General features: G+C 36.0%; 1 protein-coding gene across 7 annotated transcripts in view; it reads left to right on the top strand.

The window, feature by feature from the left end:
• EPHA6 (EPH receptor A6) overlaps positions 1-25,456 on the top strand; it is an 872,130-nt gene that overhangs the window by 370,640 nt on the left and 476,034 nt on the right. For all 7 annotated transcript variants that reach the window (XM_058731672.1, XM_058731667.1, XM_058731668.1 and 4 more), the window contains one exon: positions 17,174-17,509. In XM_058731672.1, coding sequence (XP_058587655.1) covers positions 17,174-17,509 — 336 coding nt within the window. The remainder of the gene's footprint in view (positions 1-17,173; positions 17,510-25,456) is intronic.

The following is a 25,456-nucleotide window of genomic DNA, read 5'->3' as shown; positions in this document are numbered from 1 at the left end:
TAGCATCACACTCTCCAGTTCCATCCACGTTGCTACAAAAGGCCATATTTCATTTTTTCTCATTGCCACGTAATATTCCATTGTGTATATAAACCACAATTTCTTTATCCATTCATCAGTTGATGGACATTTAGGCTCTTTCCATAATGTGGCTATTGTTGAGAGTGCTGCTATAAACATTGGGGTACAAGTGCCCCTATGCATCAGTACTCCTGTATCCCTTGGATAAATTCCTAGCAGTGCTATTGCTGGGTCATAGGGTAGGTCTATTTTTAATTTTCTGAGGAACCTCCACACTGCTTTCCAGAGCGGCTGCACCAATTTGCATTCCCACCAACAGTGCAAGAGGGTTCCCATTTCTCCACATCCTCTCCAGCATCTATAGTCTCCTGATTTCTTCATTTTGGCCACTCTGACTGGCGTGAGGTGGTATCTGAGTGTGGTTTTGATTTGTATTTCCCTGATGAGGAGCGACGTTGAACATCTTTTCATGTGCCTGTTGGCCATCCGGATGTCTTCTTTAGAGAAGTGTCTATTCATGTTTTCTGCCCATTTCTTCACTGGGTTATTTGTTTTTCGGGTGTGGAGTTTGATGAGCTCTTTATAGATTTTGGATACTAGCCCTTTGTCCGATGTGTCATTTGCAAATATCTTTTCCCATTCCGTTGGTTGCCTTTTAGTTTTGTTGGTTGTTTCCTTTGCTGTGCAGAAGCTTTTTATCTTCATAAGGTCCCAGTAATTCACTTTTGCTTTTAATTCCCTTGCCTTTGGGGATGTGCCGAGTAAGAGATTGCTACGGCTGAGGTCAGAGAGGTCTTTTCCTGCTTTCTCCTCTAAGGTTTTGATGGTTTCCTGTCTCACATTCAGGTCCTTTATCCATTTTGAGTTTATTTTTGTGAATGGTGTGAGAAAGTGGTCTAGTTTCAACCTTCTGCATGTTGCTGTCCAGTTCTCCCAGCACCATTTGTTAAAGAGACTGTCTTTTTTCCATTGGATGTTCTTTCCTGCTTTGTCAAAAATGAGTTGGCCATACGTTTGTGGGTCTAGTTCTGGGGTTTCTATTCGATTCCATTGGTCTATGTGTCTGTTTTTATGCCAATACCATGCTGTCTTGATGATGACAGCTTTGTAGTAGAGGCTAAAGTCTGGGATTGTGATGCCTCCTGCTTTGGTCTTCTTCTTCAAAATTACTTTGGCTATTTGGGGCCTTTTGTGGTTCCATATGAATTTTAGGATGGCTTGTTCTAGTTTCAAGAAGAATGCTGGTGCAATTTTGATTGGGATTGCATTGAATGTGTAGATAGCTTTGGGTAGTATTGACATTTTGACAATATTTATTCTTCCAATCCATGAGCAGGGAATGTCTTTCCATTTCTTTATATCTTCTTCAATTACCTGCATAAGCTTTCTATAGTTTTCAGCATACAGATCTTTTACATCTTTGGTTAGATTTATTCCTAGGTATTTTATGCTTCTTGGTGCAATTGTGAATGGGATTAGTTTCTTTATTTGTCTTTCTGTGGCTTCATTGTTAGTGTATAAGAATGCAACTGATTTCTGTACATTGATTTTGTATCCTGCAACTTTGCTGAATTCATGTATCAGTTCTAGCAGACTTTTGGTGGAGTCTATCGGATTTTCCATGTATAATATCATGTCATCTGCAAAAAGCGAAAGCTTGACTTCATCTTTGCCAATTTGGATGCCTTTGATTTCCTTTTGTTGTCTGATTGCTGATGCTAGAACTTCCAGCACTATATTAAACAACAGCGGTGAGAGTGGGCATCCCTGTCGTGTTCCTGATCTCAGGGAAAAAGCTCTCAGTTTTTCCCCATTGAGGATGATGTTAGCTGTGGGCTTTTCATAAATGGCTTTTATGATCTTTAAGTATGTTCCTTCTATCCCGACTTTCTCAAGGGTTTTTATTAAGAAAGGGTGCTGGATTTTGTCAAAGGCCTTTTCTGCATCGATTGACAGGATCATATGGTTCTTCTCTTTTTTTTTGTTAATGTGATGTATCACGTTGATCGATTTGCGAATGTTGAACCAGCCCTGCATCCCAGGAATGAATCCCACTTGATCATGGTGAATAATCCTTTTTATATGCTGTTGAATTCGATTTGCTAGTATCTTATTGAGAATTTTTGCATCCATATTCATCAGGGATATTGGCCTGTAGTTCTCTTTTTTTACTGGGTCTCTGTCTGGTTTAGGAATCAAAGTAATACTGGCTTCATAGAATGAGTCTGGAAGTTTTCCTTCCCTTTCTATTTCTTGGAATAGCTTGAGAAGGATAGGTATTATCTCTGCTTTAAATGTCTGGTAGAACTCCCCTGGGAAGCCATCTGGTCCTGGACTCTTATTTGTTGGGAGATTTTTGATAACCGATTCAATTTCTTCGCTGGTTATGGGTCTGTTCAAGCTTTCTATTTCCTCCTGATTGAGTTTTGGAAGAGTGTGGGTGTTTAGGAATTTGTCCATTTCTTCAAGGTTGTCCAATTTGTTGGCATATAATTTTTCATAGTATTCCCTGATAATTGTTTGTATCTCTGAGGGATTGGTTGTAATAATTCCATTTTCATTCATGATATTATCTATTTGGGTCATCTCCCTTTTCTTTTTGAGAAGCCTGGCTAGAGGTTTGTCAATTTTGTTTATTTTTTCAAAAAACCAACTCTTGGTTTCGTTGATCTGCTCTACAGTTTTTTTAGATTCTATATTATTTATTTCTGCTCTGATCTTTATGATTTCTCTTCTTCTGCTGGGTTTAGGCTGCCTTTGCTGTTCTGCTTCTATTTCCTTTAGGTGTGCTGTTAGATTTTGTATTTGGGATTTTTCTTGTTTCTTGAGATAGGCCTGGATTGCAATGTATTTTCCTCTCAGGACTGCCTTCGCTGCATCCCAAAGCGTTTGGATTGTTGTATTTTCATTTTCGTTTGTTTCCATATATTTTTTAATTTCTTCTCTAATTGCCTGGTTGACCCACTCATTCGTTAGTAGGGTGTTCTTTAACCTCCATGCTTTTGGAGGTTTTCCAGACTTTTTCCTGTGGTTGATTTCAAGCTTCATAGCATTGTGGTCTGAAAGTATGCATGGTATAATTTCAATTCTTGTAAACTTATGAAGGGCTGTTTTGTGACCCAGTATATGATCTATCTTGGAGAATGTTCCATGTGCACTCGAGAAGAAAGTATATTCTGTTGCTTTGGGATGCAGAGTTCTAAATATATCTGTCAAGTCCATCTGATCCAATGTATCATTCAGGGCCCTTGTTTCTTTATTGACTGTGTGTCTAGATGATCTATCCATTTCTGTAAGTGGGGTGTTAAAGTCCCCTGCAATGACCACATTCTTATCAATAAGGTTGCTTATGTTTATGAGTAACTGTTTTATATATCTGGGGGCTCCGGTATTTGGCGCATAGACATTTATAATTGTTAGCTCTTCCTGATGGATAGACCCTGTAATTATTATATAATGCCCTTCTTCATCTCTTGTTACAGCCTTTAATTTAAAGTCTAGTTTGTCTGATATAAGTATGGCTACTCCAGCTTTCTTTTGGCTTCCAGTAGCATGATAAATAGTTCTCCATCCCCTCACTCTCAATCTAAAGGTGTCCTCAGACCTAAAATGAGTCTCTTGTAGACAGCAAATAGATGGGTCTTGTTTTTTTATCCATTCTGATACCCTATGTCTTTTGGTTGGCGCATTTAATCCATTTACATTCAGTGTTATTATAGAAAGATACGGGTTTAGAGTCATTGTGATGTCTGTATGTTTTATGCTTGTAGTGATGTCTCTGGTACTTTGTCTCCCAGGATCCCCCTTAGGATCTCTTGTAGGGCTGGTTTCGTGGTGACAAATTCCTTCAGTTTTTGTTTGTTTGGGAAGGCCTTTATCTCTCCTTCTATTCTAAATGACAGACTTGCTGGATAAAGGATTCTCGGCTGCATATTTTTTCTGTTTAGCACACTGAAGATATCGTGCCAAGCCTTTCTGGCCTGCCAAGTTTCAAAGGAGAGATCAGTCACGAGTCTTATAGGTCTCCCTTTATATGTGAGGGCACGTTTATCCCTTGCTGCTTTCAGAATTTTCTCTTTATCCTTGTATTTTGCCAGTTTCACTATGATATGTCGTGCAGAAGATCGATTCAAGTTACGTCTGAAGGGAGTTCTCTGTGCCTCTTGGATTTCAATGCCTTTTTCCTTCCCCAGTTCAGGGAAGTTCTCAGCTATAATTTCTTCAAGTACCCCTTCAGCACCTTTCCCTCTCTCTTCCTCCTCTGGGATACCAATTATGCGTATATTATTTCTTTTTAGTGTATCACTTAGTTCTCTAATTTTCCCCTCATACTCCTGGATTTTTTTATCTCTCTTTCTTTCAGCTTCCTCTTTCTCCATAACTTTATCTTCTAGTTCACCTATTCTCTCCTCTGCCTCTTCAATCCGAGCCGTCGTGGTTTCCATTTTGTTTTGCATTTCGTTTAAAGCGTTTTTCAGCTCCTCGTGACTGTGCCTTAGTCCCTTGATCTCTGTAGCAAGAGATTCTCTGCTGTCCTGTATACTGTTTTCAAGCCCAGCGATTAATTTTATGACTATTATTCTAAATTCACTTTCTGTTATATTATTTAAATCCTTTTTGATCAGTTCATTAGCTGTTGTTATTTCCTGGAGATTCTTCTGAGGGGAATTCTTCCGTTTGGTCATTTTGGATAGTCCCTGGAGCGGTGAGGACCTGCAGGGCACTTCCCCCGTGCTGTGGTGTATAACTGGAGTTGGTGGGCGGGGCCGCAGTCCGACCTGATGTCTGCCCCCAGCCCACCGCTGGGGCCACAGTCAGACTGGTGTGTGCCTTCTCTTCCCCTCTCCTAGGGGCGGGATTCACTGTGGGGTGGTGTGGCCCGTTTGGTCTACTTGCACACTGCCAGGCTTGTGGTGCTGGGGAGCTGGCGTATTAGCTGGGGTGGTTAGGCAAGGTGCACGGGGGCGGGAGGGGCAGGCTTAGCTCGCTTCTCCTTAGGTGATCCACTTCAGGAGGGGCCCTGTGGCAGCGGGAGGGAGTCAGATCCACTGCCGGAGGTTTGGCTCCGCAGAAGCACAGAGTTGGGTGTTTGCGCGGAGCGAGCAAGTTCCCTGGCAGGAACTGGTTCTCTTTGGGATTTTGGCTGGGGGATGGGCGGGGGAGATGGTGCTGGCGAGCGCCTTTGTTCCCCGCCAAGCTGAGCTCTGCCGTCCGGGGGCTCAGCAGCTCTCCCTCCCTTTGTCCTCCAGCCTTCCTGCTTTCTGAGCAGAGCTGTTAACTTCTGACCTCCCAGACGCTAAGTCGAGCTTGCTGTCGGAACACAGTCCGTCCGGCCCCTCCGCTTTTGCCAGCCCGACTCGGGGGCTCTGCTTGGCCGGCGAGCCGCCCCTCCGCCCCGGCTCCCTCCCGCCAGTCCGTGGAGCGCGCACCGCCTCGCCGCCCTTCCTACCCTCTTCCGTGGGCCTCTCGTCTGCGCTTGGCTCCGGAGACTCCGTTCTGCTAATCCTCTGGCGGTTTTCTGGGTTATTTAGGCAGGTATAGGTGGAATCTAAGTGATCAGCAGGACGCGCGGTGAGCCCAGCGTCCTCCTACGCCGCCATCTTCCGGAACTCTCCTGGCCCTATCCTTTTAGTTGAGGGCTTCAACTCACCCTTGGGCTAATTTAATAATATCCTGGCTAGTCCCCTTCCTTTAGTCTTCTATACCTCCAAATATTCCAAACTATTAGAAACAAAAATAAACCTTGATTGTATTACCACTTCCTCCTATGGTCTTTCAAAGCCCAACCTCCATTTCCCAAATTGTAAGTCAATCCAAGGACATTCAAAATCCTGGCCTGTTTTTCTCCATCTCTATTTTTTTTTTAATGTTTATTTATTCTTGCAAGAGAGAGAGAGAGAGAGAGCACGTGAGCACAAGCGGGGGAGGGGCAGAGAGAGAGGGAGACACAGAATCTGAAGCAGCCTCCAGGCTCTGACTTGTCAGCACAGAGCCCAACGCAGGGTTCAAACTCACTAGCCGAGCCATGAGATCATGACCTGAGCTGAAGTCAGACGCTTAACAGACTGAGCCACCCAGGTGCTCCTCTCCCTCTCTAATTTTAACTATATTAGAATCTCTCAAACAGCCCTACTAACCAGTTATATCAGCAACATACTTGCAAGCTTAGGCCTTCTTGATTTTTAAAAACTCCTTATGTCATTTTTGCTTGAACTACAAATTACATAAAAGAAATTGTGAATAAGAAATTTAAAATGAAATACCAAAATGTTTTCTCTGAATTTTTAATCTACTTCATAAACCCTTAACTTTATTTCCCAGGTGACTAATTAATGTATATTCTGTACTTTGAAGGATGAACTGTGGAGGACACTTCTTCATGTCAGATCTTGGTCAATTAGGGCTGCCTTTGAGAGCAGTTGAGAGCACAGGAGACGCAGCTGCCTGCCAAGAAATCTGTTATCAAAATAACTATCTAAGGCTTTTCCAGGCCAGAAGGGAAAAGCACTCACTGAGGTTAAAGACACAAAGGAAAATAAGGAAAATAAGAATTACCAAGAAAGTACTTGTCCAGCAGGAAAGGCAGAGAGCATGAAGGGGTCAAGAGAAATGAAGTGAGGGTCTAATACATGGTTGCATGAAAAGTTAGACAAAATATAATTACACTGTCATAGCATTTTTACTTTGCTGTTTCTCTTGTGTTTAAATCAATAGGATTTTTTAAAAGCTTCCAAACAGATGCTGGAAGATTAACACATTCAGCAAACATTTGTGTTACCCACTTAGAAAGGTTCAAAACGTAAAATGTAAATCATATATATATATATATATATATATATATATATATATGGGTAATTCTAATGGACATCATTAAGGATTTCTGTTTTTTTCGTCTTCTAAATATGAATCAAGTATCTTAGGAGTAAACACAGTTTTTTCAAACTTCATTCTTAATATAAAGGCAAACTCCATGGTTTTGTGTCTTTATATTTGACATACAGTGATGAGGATTGACATGAACTTACAAAAGTTGAATTTACTTTTGCTATAAGGCTAATATTGTAAAATCGCTTCTTTATTGCTGGAATAATCTGCAACTTTAAAAAGTAATTATCTCTCGGTGTGCCAGGGTGGCTCAGTTGGTTAAGCATCTGACTTCGGCTCAGGTCATGATCTCGCAGTTTGTGAGTTCCAGCCCCGCATCGGGCTCTGTGCTGACAGCTCAGGTCCTGGAGCCTGCTTCAGATTCTGTGTGTGTGTGTCTCTCTCTCTGCCCCTCCCCGCTCACGCTCCCTCTCTCTCGAAAATAAATAAACATTAAAAAAAATTTTAAAGTAATTATCTCTCATTCTTATTTTGAGTGGAACAAGTAGTGTGTTGAGATGCAACAGGTGTTCTTCATTTGTGCTGCCCGACTCATGTCCCCTACTTCTGGGTGGGTATAGGATTTCGCACCCAGGGACCCCCACTGTGCTTGCTTTCTCTTTATTTTTCCCATATCTTTCAGTTTTCTTCTTCTCTCTTTCCTAAGCATGTTTTGCATGGAGAAAACGATTCTGGTTCCTTGCTTTTCCACCTCACAAGTGAAATACAAAAGTGCAACTAATTGTTCAGGTTGCTCATTGTAAGCACAATGTAGGAACCACAATCTGCAGACACTAGAATGGGAGAAGTTGCAAAGATGGATTTTCTTACTTCTATAAGGCTATGTTATATTCTTGTCTTACTATAGAAAATAGCTCTAACTCAATGTATTGCAATGGTATATTTTTAAAATTAAAATGATCCTTACATTATGGAATAAATACCTGTATGCAATGAATCCCAGTTTCCTCAGTACTGATCACTGATGTAGGATATCTTTTGAGCTTCATAGAGTTTCCTAAATGCAGATACTTTAATCTTTATTTCTGTGGAGGTTCTTTTACCAAATCACCTGGGAGAGGTTCCTCTATAGAAAGAGATATTAAGTGGTCATTCTGCTGATGCTGGAGAATTGAGTTACCACTTGCTCTCAGGCCTCTAACAGTTGGAATCCAGAAAATATTGTACCATTCAGTATCATCTACTTGTACACAACAAACCAGTTACCAAGAAGCATCCATAATTGGAAAAGGAGCATTCATTATTATCTTCACAGTGTTATGCATTTTGAGAAAGGTTATTAATTTGCTTTAATCTATTCATGTATTGTTTTATCTTCCCTCCCAAGTTATGACTGTACTTAGTCTTTTCATATTTCTCTTTTCTATTTCTAATGAGTGTTTAATTAAAAATAATTGACTCAAACACAGAAAAGGCTACATGTAGGTGTGCATAATTTTTTTTATGGTATTAGGGAACTGGATGCTATTTTACTCAGAAGACACAAAGCCAGACTTCTCATTATTTCATTTGTATTTTAGTGTGCTTTTATCATACATGTGTTTTTGCATTTAACTCTTGACCTGTACAGCAATAATACATTTCTGTGATTCATACAATTAGTTATTCTATGGGTTTCCTTTTTTGTTTTTCTGAATTGATAAGGGTGGCCGATAACCATTTCTTGGAATTTTTCCCAGGTAAAATTATATCTGTGCTCTATAGCATAGAAATTTGGGGCCACAAGTGTTTACTTTTCAAATTCTTAAGTGTTTTAAGGAATTTATTTATTTATTTATTTATTTTTTTTCAACGTTTTTTTATTTATTTTTGGGACAGAGAGAGACAGAGCATGAACGGGGAAGGGGCAGAGAGAGAGGGAGACACAGAATCGGAAACAGGCTCCAGGCTCCGAGCCATCAACCCAGAGCCTGACGCGGGGCTCGAACTCACGGACCGCGAGATCGTGACCTGGTTGAAGTCGGACGCTTAACCGACTGCGCCACCCAGGCGCCCCATGGAATTTAAAAGTTCTTAACAAATTTAAAATTTGAGAAGTTGTAAGTTCCTTCCCAATGTATAGAGACATGGGTGACTGCCCTTTTTGTTTATGGGTCTTTGTTAGTTAATCTCAGTTACTGTAACATATGCTTTCCTTCCACTTCTTTATTTTCAAGTTATGTGAGTCTATCCTTCACCAATAACACCAGGATCTTGAAAGATCATAACCTCAAACTTCCTATTCTCCAATATTTGTCAAAATTTGCACTATTTGAAAAATAATTATTGGAGGATTGCATAATGCCATGCATTCTATTTGTCCCCTTAGTAAAAGCACATGTTGCCTTTGGATCAGGCTGGACCAGGATAAACTTGTGTACAGTAATACAAGTATTTCAGTGCAATATGTACCCTTGTTAAGTGTTAGTCACATCTTCTATGAATGGTGATGAATAACCATTTTGGGTTTTTTTTTCATCACCAAAAGATGAATAAACTTTTGGGTTTATTATGAGATGAATGAAATCATGTGAAGTAAGAAGTACACATCTTAGAACAAAATGAGTGCTCAAGATGCTGGCTATATTTTAAAAATTCATACCTATGAAAGTATAAAACTGCTCATTTCTGCCTCAGGACCAATAGGAAAATGCCACAAGTGGGTAACACCTAAATTGGAAACTGAAGGATGAGTAGGAATCTTCCACAGAACAAAGGACATAAAGGAACAGCATGTACAAAAGCATTGACATGCAGCAAAAGGGAGCAAGAGACCTGGTTATGAAGACACGTGGTGACAAGGTTGAGAGGTTTAGCTTTTATTCTGGAAGTGAGTGGTATTTGGCCGATAAGATTTTTGTCATTTGTTTCCTTTAATTGTGAGTTTTAGAAGTAATGGAGAATCTAAAAAGAATTATCTAAGTCACCATTCACAGTACTATGAAAATGTAAATGGATAGCAAGTCTTTTTTTCTCTCTTTTTGGTAAGTTTATTTATTTTGAGAGAGAGAGAGAGAGAGAGAGAGAGAGAATGTGAATCGGAGAGGGGCAGAGAGAGAAGGAGAGAGAGAGAGAGAGAGAGAGAGAGAATCCTAAGCAGACTCCACACTCAGCACAGAGCCTGATGCAGGACTTGATCCCATGACTGACTGTGAGATCATGACCTGAACCTAAATCAAGAGTCAGCTGTTCAGCCAACTGACCTACCCAGGTGCCTCAATGGATAGCAAGTGTTAATTTTGAACGTCGATTTCATTACTGAAGTAGGTGCAAACATATTGAAGAAAATGAAAATACGTGAAATACAAAGAATTTGAAGTGTACTCGCTGCTGTATTTTGAGCAATATTTATCTTAAAATTTTAATTTTCAATTGCTCTTCTGTATATAAAATTGTTTTAAAATGCTTTAAGATCAGGGCACCTGGGTGGCTCAGTCAGTTGAGCATGTGGCTTCGGCTCAGGTCATGATCTCACAGTTTGTGGGTTCGAGCCCTGCATCAGGCTCTGTGCTGGCAGCTTAGAGCCTGGAGCCTGCTTCCAATTCTGTGTCTCCCTCTCTCTTCTCCTCCCCTGCTCATGCCCTCTCTCTCTCCTTCAAAAATAAATAAAAACAGGGGCGCCTGGGTGGCGCAGTCGGTTAAGCGTCCGACTTCAGCCAGGTCACGATCTCGCGGTCCGTGAGTTCGAGCCCCGCGTCAGGCTCTGGGCTGATGGCTCGGAGCCTGGAGCCTGTTTCCGATTCTGTGTCTCCCTCTCTCTCTGCCCCTCCCCCGTTCATGCTCTGTCTCTCTCTGTCCCAAAAATAAATAAAAAAAAAAATGTTGAAAAAAAAAAAAATTAAAAAAAATAAATAAAAACATTTAAAAAATGCTATAAGATAACATTATTCAAGAACCTGCCATCAGAATGCAATATATTTCTAATTTGTATGTTTTGAAAATTTGTATTTGGCAATACTTTCTAAGCAAAGCACTGTAAGATACTTTTAATATCACATGTGTTTTTTACCTATAGGATGAATACATGTAGTAGAGTTAAAAAAATATAAATATAAAAAGACCTAGGGATCATCCTACCATTAGTACACTGTATGGCCTTGACATAATTATAGTACTTTCCTGGGCCTCATTGCTTTATCTGACTAAATTGATTTATCTTCCCTCCAATGAGGTGGAAGCTCCATGTTTGTGATTACTTACCATTTATTTCCAAATATACAAACCTTTTGTGAGCAAAACTTAGAGCACAAAGTGGCTTAGAGTAGGAAAATACAGAATTCTGTTTACAGATACACTTATTAAATACATTTTTCAAAGATCATATAGGAAGGACATTAGATTAATAATATGGCTATAGATAAAAGTTAAAGTTAAGAGCAATAATTCAAAGAGTAAGATGGCTTTTAGAGTTTTAAATTATGTCCATATGCAAATCTGGCAACCTATATTGTAGTACATTATTAAAATACAGAAATGTACTTTTTCATATGAACTATTCCTATGTGTTTATCTTTCTTTAGTATATTTTACAGTTTACTCATTTGCAAAATTATTTACCTAGACATCTCTAGATGGTTCAATATATTTTTTAAATGTTCTTTTTGGGATACATTAACATAGAACAATTTTTCTCTCCTTTGTAAACTCATAGATATAAAGAAATTCCCATTTATTAGGTGACTGTACTATTATATGCATTTTTTTGATGTTTATTTATGTTACAGAGAGAGAGAGAGAGAGAGAGAGAGAGAGAGAGTGAGCAGGTGAGGGGCAGAGAGAAGGAGACATAGAATCCCAAGCAGGTTCCAAAATCTGAGCTGTCAGCACAGAGCTTAATGAGGGGCTCGAACTCATGGACCGCAAGATCATGACCTGAGCTGAAGTCAGACGCTCAACCGACTGAGCCACCTAGGTGCCCCTATTTTACTTTTTATTCAAATTCTAGTTAGTTAACATACAGTGTAATATTAGTTTCAATAGTAGAATTTTGTACATGTGCAATACCCGGTGCTCATCACAGCAAGTGCCCTCCTTAATATCCATTTAACCCATCCTCCCACCCCATCCCCCAGAAACCCTCAGCTTGTTCTCTCTAGTTAAGAGTCTGTTTTATGATTTTTCTGTCTCTTTTATCCCCCAGTCATATGTTTTGTTTCCTAAATTCCACATATGAGTGAAATCATATATTTGTCTTTCTCTGACTGACTTATTTCACTTAGCATAATATGCTCTAGCTCCATCCTAATCATTGCAAATTGCAAGATTTTATTGTTTTTGATGGCTGAGTAATATTTCATTGTGTATGTGTGAGTGTATATATGTGATATATATATTTATTATATCTATATCTATCTATATCTATCTATCTGTATATGTGTGTGTGTATATATATATACGTATATATATGTATATATATACACTCTCTATATATGTGTATATACGTATATATATGTGTATATATATATGTACGTACGTGTATATATGTATATATATACGTACGTACGTATATATATGTATATAGATACGTGTATATAGATACGTATACATATATATACACGTATATATATATGTGTGTGTATATATAGATACACGTATCTATATACACACACACATATATATATATAACAACAGTCAGTGGACATTTGGGCTCTTTCCAGAATTTGGCTAGTGTTGATACTCCTGCTATAAACATTGGGGTGCATGTGTCCCTTTGAATCAGTATTTTTGTATCCTTTGGATAAATACCTAGTAGTGCATTTTCTGGTTTGTAGGGTAGTTCTATTTTTAACTTTTTGAGGAACCTCCATATTAAATTATAGAGTGGCTGCACCAGTTTGCATTCCCACCAGTATAATGTAAGAGGGTTGGTTCCCTTTTTCCACATCCTTGCCAACACTTACTTCCTGTGTTAATTTTAGCCATTCTAACAGGTGTGAGGTGACATTTCATTGTAGTTTTGATTTGTATTTCCCTGATGATGAGTGATATTGAGCATCTTCTCATGTATCTGTTAGCCATTGAACGTCTTCTTTGGAAAAGTGTCTATTCATGTCTTCTTCCCATTTCTTCACTGGATTATTTGTTTTTTGGGTGTTGAGTTTGATGAATTCTTTATAGATTTTGGATAGTAACCCTTTATCATATATGTCATTTGAAAATATCTTCCCCCATTCCATAGGTTGCTTCTTAGTTTTGTTGATTGTTTCCTTCACTGTGTAGGAGCTTTTTATCTTGATGGAGTCCCAATAGTCCCCTTTGCTTTTGTTTCCCTTGCTTCTGGAGACATATACTACTATATTCATGATAGTCATAAAATTAACAAACACATTTAAATGATTGCCAAGGAGTAACTTAACTCATAAAATATAGTTTAGTAAAATAGCCTTCCATAACTTGATACTCTCAGTTATTTGGATCAAATTTTCATTGTTCTTAAGGTTAGAAAATGCATCTGCAAACACAACTAGCTATATCATAGATGAATAATTAGTCTTGAGTCAATTTGAAAAAGATCCACGTTTATCTGTGAGTTACTGTATTTCTACAATTATAATCATGGTGTCTAAATCTATAGCAATTGATGTAGTAACTTAAATATGATCCTTAAGTTTGCTGTCGTTCAGTGTCAGCCTTTAAGAGTGTTCTGCAGAATGCTAGTATTCCTGTAGATGCTTCTTGGAAAATAAGGTTCTATGAATAAATGTTTAGAAATGTTGGATTCAACAAAGCAAAGTAAATTGTATTATTTTTCGTTTCAGTATCAGTCTACCAGAGGAGTCTTAATTTGAGAACTAAGCTCATTTTTTGTGTGACATCTCATGGGGCTAGAAATATTGAAAGGATATATTTTGGGAAATACAGTTCTATTTTTAATTTTTTTTACGTAAAATGAAATAAAACAAAAATCATAGCCCACCTGGCCTTTGCTACTGAGAGGAATATGGGGGCTGTAGACTCAGATGCTTTTCTGGGAATAGACTGTACTGCCACCAGGCTGTTTCATAAGTTGCTATTAAAATAACATTCCTTTATTCTTTAAACGTGTCACAGGGGAATGCAAACTGAAGCAAAAGATTAAAAGTATACTTGCTAGATACACTAGTAGAAGTAAAACTGTAGTTTTATTGTAAGGTTTAATATACGATGGACTTGAAAAACAGCTAGTTGCAAATCAGAATAATTGTCCTTCTCTTATGAAGTCAATCTGGAGGGTGAAGTCTCTTCTATGTGAATTACTTGTTTCCTTTAAAGAAAAAAAATCAACATAAGGAAATCCCTGAGAGTTTTCTATACAGATGTCTCCAAAAGGGCTATTGCACCAGGTTTTTTTTTTCCAATGTCACATAATCTTTGTATAATTTATAAATGATAACAAAGCAATCAGGCCACATTCATAAAAGCCCAGTGACAGATAATTTGCTTGAATCTGAGGATTAGAATTAATTGTCTCTCTTTGTTCCAAGTTTTAAATCTTAGTAAATGATTCACTGCATGTCATTACAGCTTAATATTTGCATGAAATCACAGTTTAGCTGGCATAATTTAACAGCAATTAAAAAGCTATTTAATCGTCATGCAAATTGGTATGAGGGCCCTTGAGTAAGAAGGGTGTCTGCCTTTTTTTGAAAGTATCTCCAGGCGGACAGTTATATACTTGCAGACACCCATAACATAATTGATAACATTCTTCCTATTCATGAAAATATAAGTGAATAATAATTCATGTTTTCCATTATAAATAAGAGAAAAGAGCAACAATATGAATATGTCATTCTGTAGGAAGACCTTTTTATGATAATGATAATGAATCTTTATCTCCCAGGCCTACGTCTAGGTTGGAGGCAAAAAGCAACATGTGTCCCTTTGCTGTAGTTTGTAATGCCTTCCATATTTTACTTTCTGAAGGCAGACGTTTCTGCAACTTTCTGGAACATGAAATGGCATAAAGCAAAGTATGCAGAAACCTTTTAGAAAACCTAACCACCCCATTTCTAGGTCAGACTTTAGGTGATATACAAACAGATGGCTGAGGCCCCTACCCATCAGGTTGCTTTTATCAGGATCCAACAAAAAGAAAAAGGAAAATATAAAATAACAATTCTTAATATCTCAAACCCAATACATAGTCATGCACATTTATGAGTAATGTTATGCTACTGTAACACTGTATGACAGATCTTACTAATAAGTTCCCTATGCTTATTAAGACTATTCCCTACACTGCAACCAGAATGTTTTTTTTTAAAACACATTACCTCCATATGTTAAATCTGTAAGTCTGTTTCTGTTGTACACAGAAAAATGTCCAGACTCATTCTAATGACCCTAGAAGTTTTGTGTTATCCAACCCTTTCTTATTCCTTTAAACTCACTTCTTGGGTCTCCTGGGTGTCTCAGTCAGTTAAGCATCTGATTTTGACTCAGATCATGATCTTACGGTTCATGAGTTCAAGCCCCACGTCAGGCTGTCTGCTGTCAGCACAGAGCCTGCTTTGGATCCTCTATCCCTTCTCCCTCTGCCCCTCCCCCACTGGTTCTCTCTCCCTCTTAAAAACATACACACACAAAAAACAAAACAAAAAGCAAAACCAAAAGTAAACTTAAAAAAAAACAAACCCTCACTTCTTGCTTTTTTCCTTTTGCATTCTAGCCACAGTGATTATCTGCCAGTTCCATGACTATTTTAAGATCTTTCTTGACTAAAGAACCTTCTACCCTTAGTATTCTCACTCCTCTGACATCTTCCTCACTAAGTCCATGAGGCTTTCTCAAAATGTTTCTCCAGATTAGTTCTTGTGATAATGTGTATTTCAGCTCCTTTCCTTTTGATTTTGCAATTGCACTTATTATAATTTGAATTTTATTATGGTTTATGTGTGTGTTTATCTGCCATTCAACTAAAATGTAAATAACAAAATCGGAATTATGTCTATTACATTCACACTGTAAGTCCAAGATCTAGCAGAGTGTCTGGGACACATAGTAGTCACTTAAAAATATTTATTTCATGATTAATGACTGTATCCTGAAATCCAAAAGGAGCCTATCCCAAAACTTTAATCTCTTCCTGTGGAAAGAAAGTTGTAGATAATTCCCTCCCATCATCTAAGCAAATTTTCTAGATAGCATAAATTTGAGGAATTGTTTTAGATTTCCTTTAAGCTAATTTTTTTCTAAAGAATGGCAGGAATGTTATTTCATTAGTTACTTATTCAATGAATTATTTTTAAAGTATTTATAAAAAGCATAGTCTCTTAGATAAAGGATTCTGTATTATTTCACATATAGTGTGGTGCCTGACACTGAACAGACCATTGGTTAATGTTTGTACAGTGAATAATACCAAACTGAGGTTTGAAGTACTCACATAAGTGTAAAAGTTTATTGACACAATTTTAAGAAAAGACTGGAGTAGTTAAAGGATATGAAGTACTCTATGCAGTGAGATCCATATGGAAAAATAGAGAGAAAAGAGACTGAGGAAAGATGCTCATGCCCTTGTTAGGACTGACTTGGTTTATGCAGAGTTTTGATGATAAAGAAGATTCTGTGGATCTCCTGTTAGCTTTTAAAACACACTTATTTGTGTTTTGTACAGTTAATCTAAGTAAAAGTCTAATCATATCTTATGTATACCCTCCTTTATCCCATCCATATAATACTTTTATTCCATGAAATTGGCAAGGCCTTAGTAAAAGCCTTTCTGCTGCTTCCAACTTCCCTTTCTCTTCCTCTTCTTCCAAACTCTTTGTCTACCTAAAACCTATAACTTTTTTCTCAACCTACAAGAAATAGATCCTTAGGGATTGTCAAAGGTGATAAGTGGGAGTTTTATCTATATACCGAATATAGTATGAAGACTGAAAGACTGAAGACAGTATGTTTTGTATATGTATGCTATTATTTTTCAAACTTTGAAAATGGTGATATAATTATTAAGACGTAATTAAAATCATCACATAATTTAAATAATGTTTGATTATTATATATTTCAGTAAACAAATTTTCAAAGTATAATTACCATATATTTTGGAGATCTTTGGCTTTGATATTAAATACTCATATTCATATATCAAAAAGTTAATATATAGACCATCTTCACCCCTAAGATTCCTTTCTTACTAGACTTAATCAGATGTTTTTCACCATATTTCTTTATGGTTCCCATTAGAAGAAAGAGCTCAAACTAATATAAAAGACAAATGTTTATTGATTAAGTTTTCAAGGTAGCACCCTCTCATTCATTGTCCTACACATGTACATTTGTTTTTTAATTGCTTTTCTCTAGGGCCACCTTCAGCTCCTAGGAATGTGGCTTTTAACATCAATGAAACAGCCCTTATTTTGGAATGGAGCCCACCAAGTGACACAGGAGGGAGAAAAGATCTCACATACAGTGTAATCTGTAAGAAATGTGGCTTAGATACCAGCCAGTGTGAGGACTGTGGTGGAGGACTCCGCTTCATCCCAAGACATTCTGGCCTCATCAACAATTCCGTGATAGTACTTGACTTTGTGTCTCACGTGAATTACACCTTTGAAATAGAAGCCATGAATGGAGTTTCTGAGTTGAGTTTTTCTCCCAAGCCATTCACAGCTATTACAGTGACCACGGATCAAGATGGTAAGTTCCACTGCTGTTCTCTCTAAACAAACCCATAATTCCTTTTCGATGCATAATATCCCTGGTGGAATTATATTCACTGAGGTGTGGTTGTATACTCTATATGCCAGAGAAGTGATTTTCTGGTTGTTGTTCTTGCTGCTTCCTAAGGTCCAGAAAGATATTTTTTTATTAGTAAGGTTATTTAGTAACTTATTAGTAAGGTTAATTAGATATAAGGCTTCTCGCTAATGTTTATGCATTGCTTTTGATATAATCCTATACAAATACATCTTAATGAGCAAGTCCATATTAACTTACCAACAAACATCAGATAAAAAAAATGTTGCTAAGTGAATTGAAATCTAGTTATTCCACTTATGGTGCCATTTCTTTTCCATATCAAATAAATAGTAAGAATTAATATTAATTATAATGCATATCTATGTTGTACAAACATCACAGCTAACATGTTTAACTATTATCCACTCTGAAAAGAGCAAAAAAAATATCCAGAAATGAATCCAAATGCTGTTGTTAGGTACCATTTGTAAAAAGTAGTTACATTGTCTTTTTTTAAAAATCCAATTGCTTTCAGTTAAATGCCCCCATCATAACACTATAGATTTTTACTGCAACATAGTTAGGCAGGAATACCCCTATGATTTTTATAAGTGTGTATTTTCTTTAACTCCCTCATAAACATGATTTATTGCAGTACATGATACAGTAAAAGCATCAGAGATTTTAAAAACTCCCTTTGAAAAGCATTCATAAATTATGTGGACACACAAAGAATTGTCTCATAGCAGAAAGTATTGTTATATATGAGCATATATATATGAGACAATTTATAAAGAAAGATAAAACTATTCTTACACATTGTATTTGTTGGCTAGCTCTGCTTTAACAAATGCCATAGACTATGTGGCTTAAACAACAGAAATTTATTTTCTTATAGTTCTAGAGTTTAGAAGTCCAAGAATAAGGTGTCAGCAAGGTTGATTTCATTCTGAAGCCTGTCTTCATTTTACCTTCATTACTACTTTTAAGGCCCTATCTCCAAATACAGTTACGTTCTGAGGTACTGAGGTTAGAATTTCAACATATGAATTTTGGACATGGGGGTACATTAAAGGCAGAAGATGGTGATATTTAAAATAGAAGTATATTGAAAGTGTTGAAATACTACTCAGCAACAAAAAGGAACAATTTATTGATACACATAGCTTAGATGAACTTTAAGCCAATCTCAAAAGGATGCATACTGTGTGATTCACTTATTTAACATTCTTCAAATAACATAATTATAGACATGAGGAATAGATAAGTGGTAGCCAGAACTGGGATTTGGGAGAGAGGGATATGGCTATCAAGAGCAGGAGAGAGCTTTGATGATAATACAGTTACATATCTTTTGTGGTGGTAGTTACATTAAGCTACATGTATGATAAGTTCATAGAGCTACACACACACAACATGCCCAGTGGATTTTACCAATGTCATTTTTCTGCGTTTGAATTTGTACCATAGTTATGCAAATAGTTAATACTGAGGAGGCTGAGTAAAGTGTGTATGAGACTTCACTATACATATTTTTATGAAACTATAATTATTGTAAAACAAAAAGTTAAAAAAACATTGATAAACCTGTAAAATGCACAGAAAGAAAGCTTTAACATTTTACTAAGAACATTGTAGATGAATGTGACTTTTATTTAAAGTATTAAACATAAATTCCCATTGTCAATAATCTTCAGAAATGCATCTAATAAATAAAGCAAAGCCAAATAGTGCCATACAATCATCATCTTTGTATTTACCATGCAACTTTCCCCTTCATTTAGCAAATAGTTACACACCATAGAATTTGCTTTATGGCTATTAAAATGGAATTCCTATTTCCTCTTTTTTTTTTCCTTCTTTCCCATAGTATCAACAAAATCTTGTCAAAGTATCTTCAGGATAAAACAGATTAGGGTCTTCTGTTCCTCTCAGCATTAGCAGATTACTTCTAAGGCCTTTTGGCTGTAGCTGGGTCAAAAAAATACAACTCAGAACAATCATTCTTAACTATAGGGTATATATAATTAAGTTGAGGGATAAAGACAGTGTATCACTTTAAATAAAATATATATGTAACTGTGTTTACATATTTTCATACATATTATATTCAGCAGTCTTTCATTCTAGGGTTAGAAGAGTTACTTAGTCTACTCTTCCACTTAGCAGAAAGACAGAATATAATTGTTTCTCACTTTTAAAATGATAGAATTCATTAAAACTATATTGCTTTGAGGACAGAAGGTTAATTAGGCACAAAACAAAATATAGTATCCATATGTTGAGATGATACATTCTGGAAGGATAATATTATTAAATAGTCCTCCTCAATTAATTTTTCTTTGTTGAAGAGTATTAAGAAATAATTATTGATAATTTAATTTAACTGTATTTTAGATATAAATGATAAGAAATATAAAAATATATTTAAATTTTATTTGAAAAGTACATAAAGGACCTAAACTGAGCTAAAATACACAAAATATTTAATAAAATATTATGACCAGCAGGAACAAGATAATTCTCACCACATTTATTCAACATAGTACTAGAAGTCCTAGACAGAGAAATCAGACAATAAAAAGAAATAAAAGAAAACAAACCTCAAGAGATTCTTAATGATAGAGAACAAACTGAGGGTTGATGGAGGGAGGTGGGTGGGGGACGGGCTAGATGGGTGAGGGGTATTTAGGAGGGCACTTGTTGTGATGAGCACTGGGTGTTGTAGGTAAATAACAAATCACTGAATTCTACTCCTAAAGCCATTATTGCACTGTATGTTAACTATTTAAAAATTTAAGTTAAAGAAAGAAAACAGCTTACATGAAGAAAATTAATTATTTCATTTAAAAAAGAACAAATGTATATATATATATATATATATATATATATATATATATATATATATTATTCAGGCATAAAAAGGGATAAAATCTTGCCTTTTGCAACAACATGGATGGACCTTGAGGGCATTATGCTAGGTGAAGTAAGTCAGAGAAAGACAAATACTACATGATCTCAAATGTGGAATATAAAAAACAACAAAACAACAAAACATGAGATCATAGATACAGAAAATAGATTGATGGTTGCCAGAGGCAGAGGGTGAAGAGTAGGAAGAATAGGTAAAGGGAGTCAAAACTTCCATTTATAAAATAAATGTCATGGAGATGTAATGTACAACATGGTGACTATAGTTAATAATATTGTGTTGCATATTGGAAAGTTGCTGAGAGTATGTCTTAAAAGTTCTCATCACAAGAAAAGAAATTCTGTAACTATATGTGATGATGATGTTACCTAGATATTGTGGTGATCATTTCATAATATATACAGTTATATAATCATTATGTTGTACTTCTGAAACTAATAAAATGTATGTCAGTTATGCCTCAATAAAAAAGTACAAAAAATAAAGACCTAAAGATTAAAAAAAGAAATAAAAGGCATCTAAATCAGTAAAGAAGTTAAGATTTTCACTGTTTGGACATGAAATGACACTACATATATATATAGAAAACCCAAAAGACTCCACCAAGAAACTATTAGAATTGATAAATGAATGCAGTAAAGTCACAGGATACAAAGCAATGTACAGAAATCTGTTACATTTATACACTAATACTGAGGCAGCAGAAGGAGAAATCAAGGAATCAATCCTATTTACAATTGCACCAAAAATCATTTTATACCTAGGAATAAACCTAACCAAAGAGTGGAAAGACCTGTACTCTGAAAACTGTAAAACACAGATGAAAGAAATTAAAGGCAAAAAAAAAAAAAAAAAAAAAAAAAAAAAAAAAAAAAAAAAAAAAAAGGAAAGATATTCCATGGTCATGGATTGGAAGAACAAATGTTGTTAAAATGTCTACACTACCCAAAGCAGTCTACACATTTAATGCAATCCCTATCAAAATATTAACAGCATTTTTCACAGATCTAGAACAACCAATCCTGTAATTCATATGCAACCACAAAAGACCCCAAATAGCCAAACCAACCTTGAAAAAGAAAAGCAAAGATGGAGGCATCATAACAAAACCGTAGTGATCAAAACAGTTTGGCACTGGCATGAAAACAGACACATAGATCAATGGAACAGAATAGAAAACCCAGAAATGGACCCACAAACATATGGCCAACTAATCTTCAACAAAGCAGAAAAGAATATCCAATGGGAAAAAGACAATCTCTTCAACAAATGGTATTGAGAAAACTGGACAACATTCAAAAGAATGCAACTGGACCACTTTCTTACACCATATAAAAAAATAAACTCAAAATGGATACAATGTAAGAACTGAAACCACAAAAATCCTAGAAGAGAACACAGGCAGTAACCTCTTTGACTTTGGCCATAGCAACTTTTTTCTAGATTTGTCTCCTGAGGTAAGGGAAACAAAAGAAAAAATAAACTATTGGAACTGCATTAAAATAAGAAGCTTCTGCACAGTAAAAGAAAATCAACAAAACTAAAGGCAACCTAAGGAATGCAAGAAGGTATTTACAAATGATATAGCTGATAGGGCTAGTATCCAAAATATATAAAGAACTTATAAAAGTCAATACCCTAAAATAAATAATCCAATTAAAAATGGGCAGAAGACATGAATAGCCCTTTCTCCAATGAAGACATACTGATGGCCAACAGACACACGAAAAGATGCTCATTATCACTTACCATCAGGGAAATGTATATCAAAACAACAATGTGATATTACCTCACACCTGTTAGAACGGCTAAAATCAACAACACAAGAAGCAATTGGTGTTGACGGGATGTGGAGAAGAAGGAACCCTCTTGCACTGTTGGTAGGAATGCAAACTACTGCAACCACTGTGGAAAACAGTATGGAAGTTCCTCAGAAAGCTAAAAATAGGTCTACCCGATGATCCAGCAATGGCACTACTGGCTGTTTACTCAGAATATACAAAAACACTAATTCAAAGAGATACATGCACCCCTATGTTTATAGCAGCATTATTTACAATAGCCAAACTATGGAAACAGTTTAAATATCCATCAGTTGATGAATAGATAAAGAAGATGTGGTGAATATATATATGATGGAATATTATTCAGCCATAGAAATGAATGAAATTGTGTCATTTGCAATGATATGAATGGAGCTAGAGAGAATAATGCTAAGAAAAATAAGCCAGAGAAAGATGAATACTATATGATTTGATTCATATGTGTATATTAAGAAACAAAAAACAAATGAGCAAAGAGAAAAAAAAGAGAGAGTGAAACCAAGAAACAGACTCTTAACTATAGAGAATGAACTGATAGTTACCAGAGGGAGGATAGTTGTGGGATGAGTTAAATAGGTGAAAGAGATTAAGGTGTGCACTTTTTGTGATGAGCAGCACCAGGTGATGTATGGAATCGTCGAATTAGTGTATTGTACACCTGAAACTCATATAACACTGTACGTTAACTGGAATTCAAATAGACATATGCAGGATGGCAGTGAGCTACTGAATATTAAAATACATTTATCTTGCACTAACAAAAAATATATTATGACCAGCTCTACAAGTAAGTATGAGTGACTGTCTCCAGATCAATTTTGAGACATACCAAGAAGGCCTTGTCTCATTGTACCTGAACTTCAGACAGTAGAGAATCACATCTTTAAAAATGAAAATGCTTTTAAAAGAAAAAAAAAAACAAAAAAAAGAAAAAATAATAATAAAAAAATTTAAAAAAAAGAAAATGCTTTAAGCAAGGGGAACAGTATAAAATAACTCAGTCTGTGTCTGTGCATGTATAAGTTACTCTTATCATATCATATCCGAGTGTTGGGTATAAAAAGGAGCTAATAGTAACTAGTTTCCTAGAACGAGACTTCAGACATCATAATGTGTGCCAGCCTTTTTTATAATAAGATAATAGTTTTACTGTTGCAAATTGAAGAAGGTATGTTCCATCATCCCACTTGGGTCTCTTTGGAACATCTCCTTAAAGCAACTTGAAACACTTTCCAAAGTTATCTGGTAGATAATACATTACAATTTTGTTGGACTAAGGGGACCAGAGTCAAAGATTTTTCTTATTAACTGTAGGTTACATATCATTGTTTTTATACTAAAATGGAACAGTGATACATGCTGCTCATAAAACCTTTAATTTATTCGACATATAGACATTGATGAATGAGCCCTTATGAACTTTACACTCTGGTGGGGAGGCAGATAATAAAAAAATAGTTTGACAAATATATAACTCGTATGTGGTAAGTCCCACTACAGAGAAGAGCAAGGTGCTCTGAGAGCGTCTTCTCCAAGTCTGGGGAATGAAGTTTCCCTGAGGAGCTGACATTTATATTAAGTTTTGTTTTGAGAGATGAGTAGGCAAAAGGAGATTGGGATGGACAAAGAAAAGGATTCAGAGCAGAAGGAACCAAGCAAAGAAAGGGTAAGCAACTGAGGGATTAGGTAGTGATAACTAATGTACCCAAGTTATCTAAAAAGTTGATATATTGCAGAGGTACAGCAGGATTTGAGGAAGGGACTGAAGATATAACTTAAAATTTGAAGAAATGAGTGGTGAGTGTCTGTAAAATAGCCAAGACAAGTTAGGGAATCAACCATTTAGCAGAAGATGCTGTTATATTATCAGGGCTATAAACAGGGGAAAATAAAATCAGCAAAATAATAATATTGTTTATGAGGTGACACGTGTAGGAGTAATGAAATAAAATATTAGAGACAACTGTATTATCTTTTCACTACTTTTTGTGTGTGCAGTGTGAAACATGGAGATAAAGAGAATATATTCATTGAATTGCCTTTTCTTTAATGTAGTTGACTAATATGTATATATCTTTTCTTATTTTTAAGAAATATTAAGGAAACCATATTAAATAACCCTGACTTAATTGTTTGTTCTCTGTTTATAATTAAACAAATATAAAAAAAAATCCAAATCACTTAGAGCCACTTAGCTGTAGTTAGGAGAAACATTCCTTGATTATTCTGATTCCAGTCGGTTAAATAAGATTATAGATTTAAAACTATGACTCCCATAATTAGGAATCTTTGCAATAAACCTTAATTAACTGACTTCTACAATCCCTCAGAGCTATTTTTGCAATCTTCTATTTTCATAGTGTATTTAAATGGTCTTTAAAAGTGTTTCATTTAGAAAGTAACACCTAGAAAACATTTTATTTTAATCTTTAGTGCATGATAGGAAAACTAAGGTGTGTAGTGCAGTAAAAGGAATTATTCAGCTCATAGACAGTAAAAGAGAATGTTAATCATGGATAGTCAACCTGAAACAAATTGTGTTTGTAGATATCCTGACATCTGCAAAAACCTTTAGGGACCATGTTCAAAGTGAAAGAAATGCTAAATTACAAACCAATTCTGCTGATATTTGCTAACGGGTCTTTAAAGCAATTCTTGTCAGAACCAGGTTGTCTAATTCCTTGGTTTCTTAAAATGTACATTTAACACTCTTCTCTCTGCCATTGGATGACTATTCTGCATAGGTCTTGCCTTAGGCTCATATTTTGGTTGGAGATTTCGTATATTTGCTCAGGCAGCAATAATTAATTGAACTAGCATTGAAAATAGATTTAAATAAACCAAATTCTCATATATATAAACTTGAGATATCTATTTGATTTATGGTTTGCTTCATTTTGGAAATACAGTCTATCTCAAATGCCAACCTTTTATACATTGTTCGAGTAGGTAATTAAGGACACTGTAAACATTCATTCATCTTTATGTCTGTATTTTAAATTATTTTATCTCAGGATATCTCTCACAATCCTGTCAAAATTATTGACAACAAATACTTATTTTTCTAGAATCTGTGCAAGTCTACTCAAAGTAAAAAAAAATCAGTATGTTTTAAATGCTTACTAAATATACACTGAACACAAGCTAATG

This window comes from Neofelis nebulosa, chromosome 5 (genome assembly GCF_028018385.1).
Source record: "Neofelis nebulosa isolate mNeoNeb1 chromosome 5, mNeoNeb1.pri, whole genome shotgun sequence".
NCBI lineage: Eukaryota > Metazoa > Chordata > Mammalia > Carnivora > Felidae > Neofelis > Neofelis nebulosa.
This window is presented reverse-complemented; position numbering and strand designations above follow the sequence as displayed.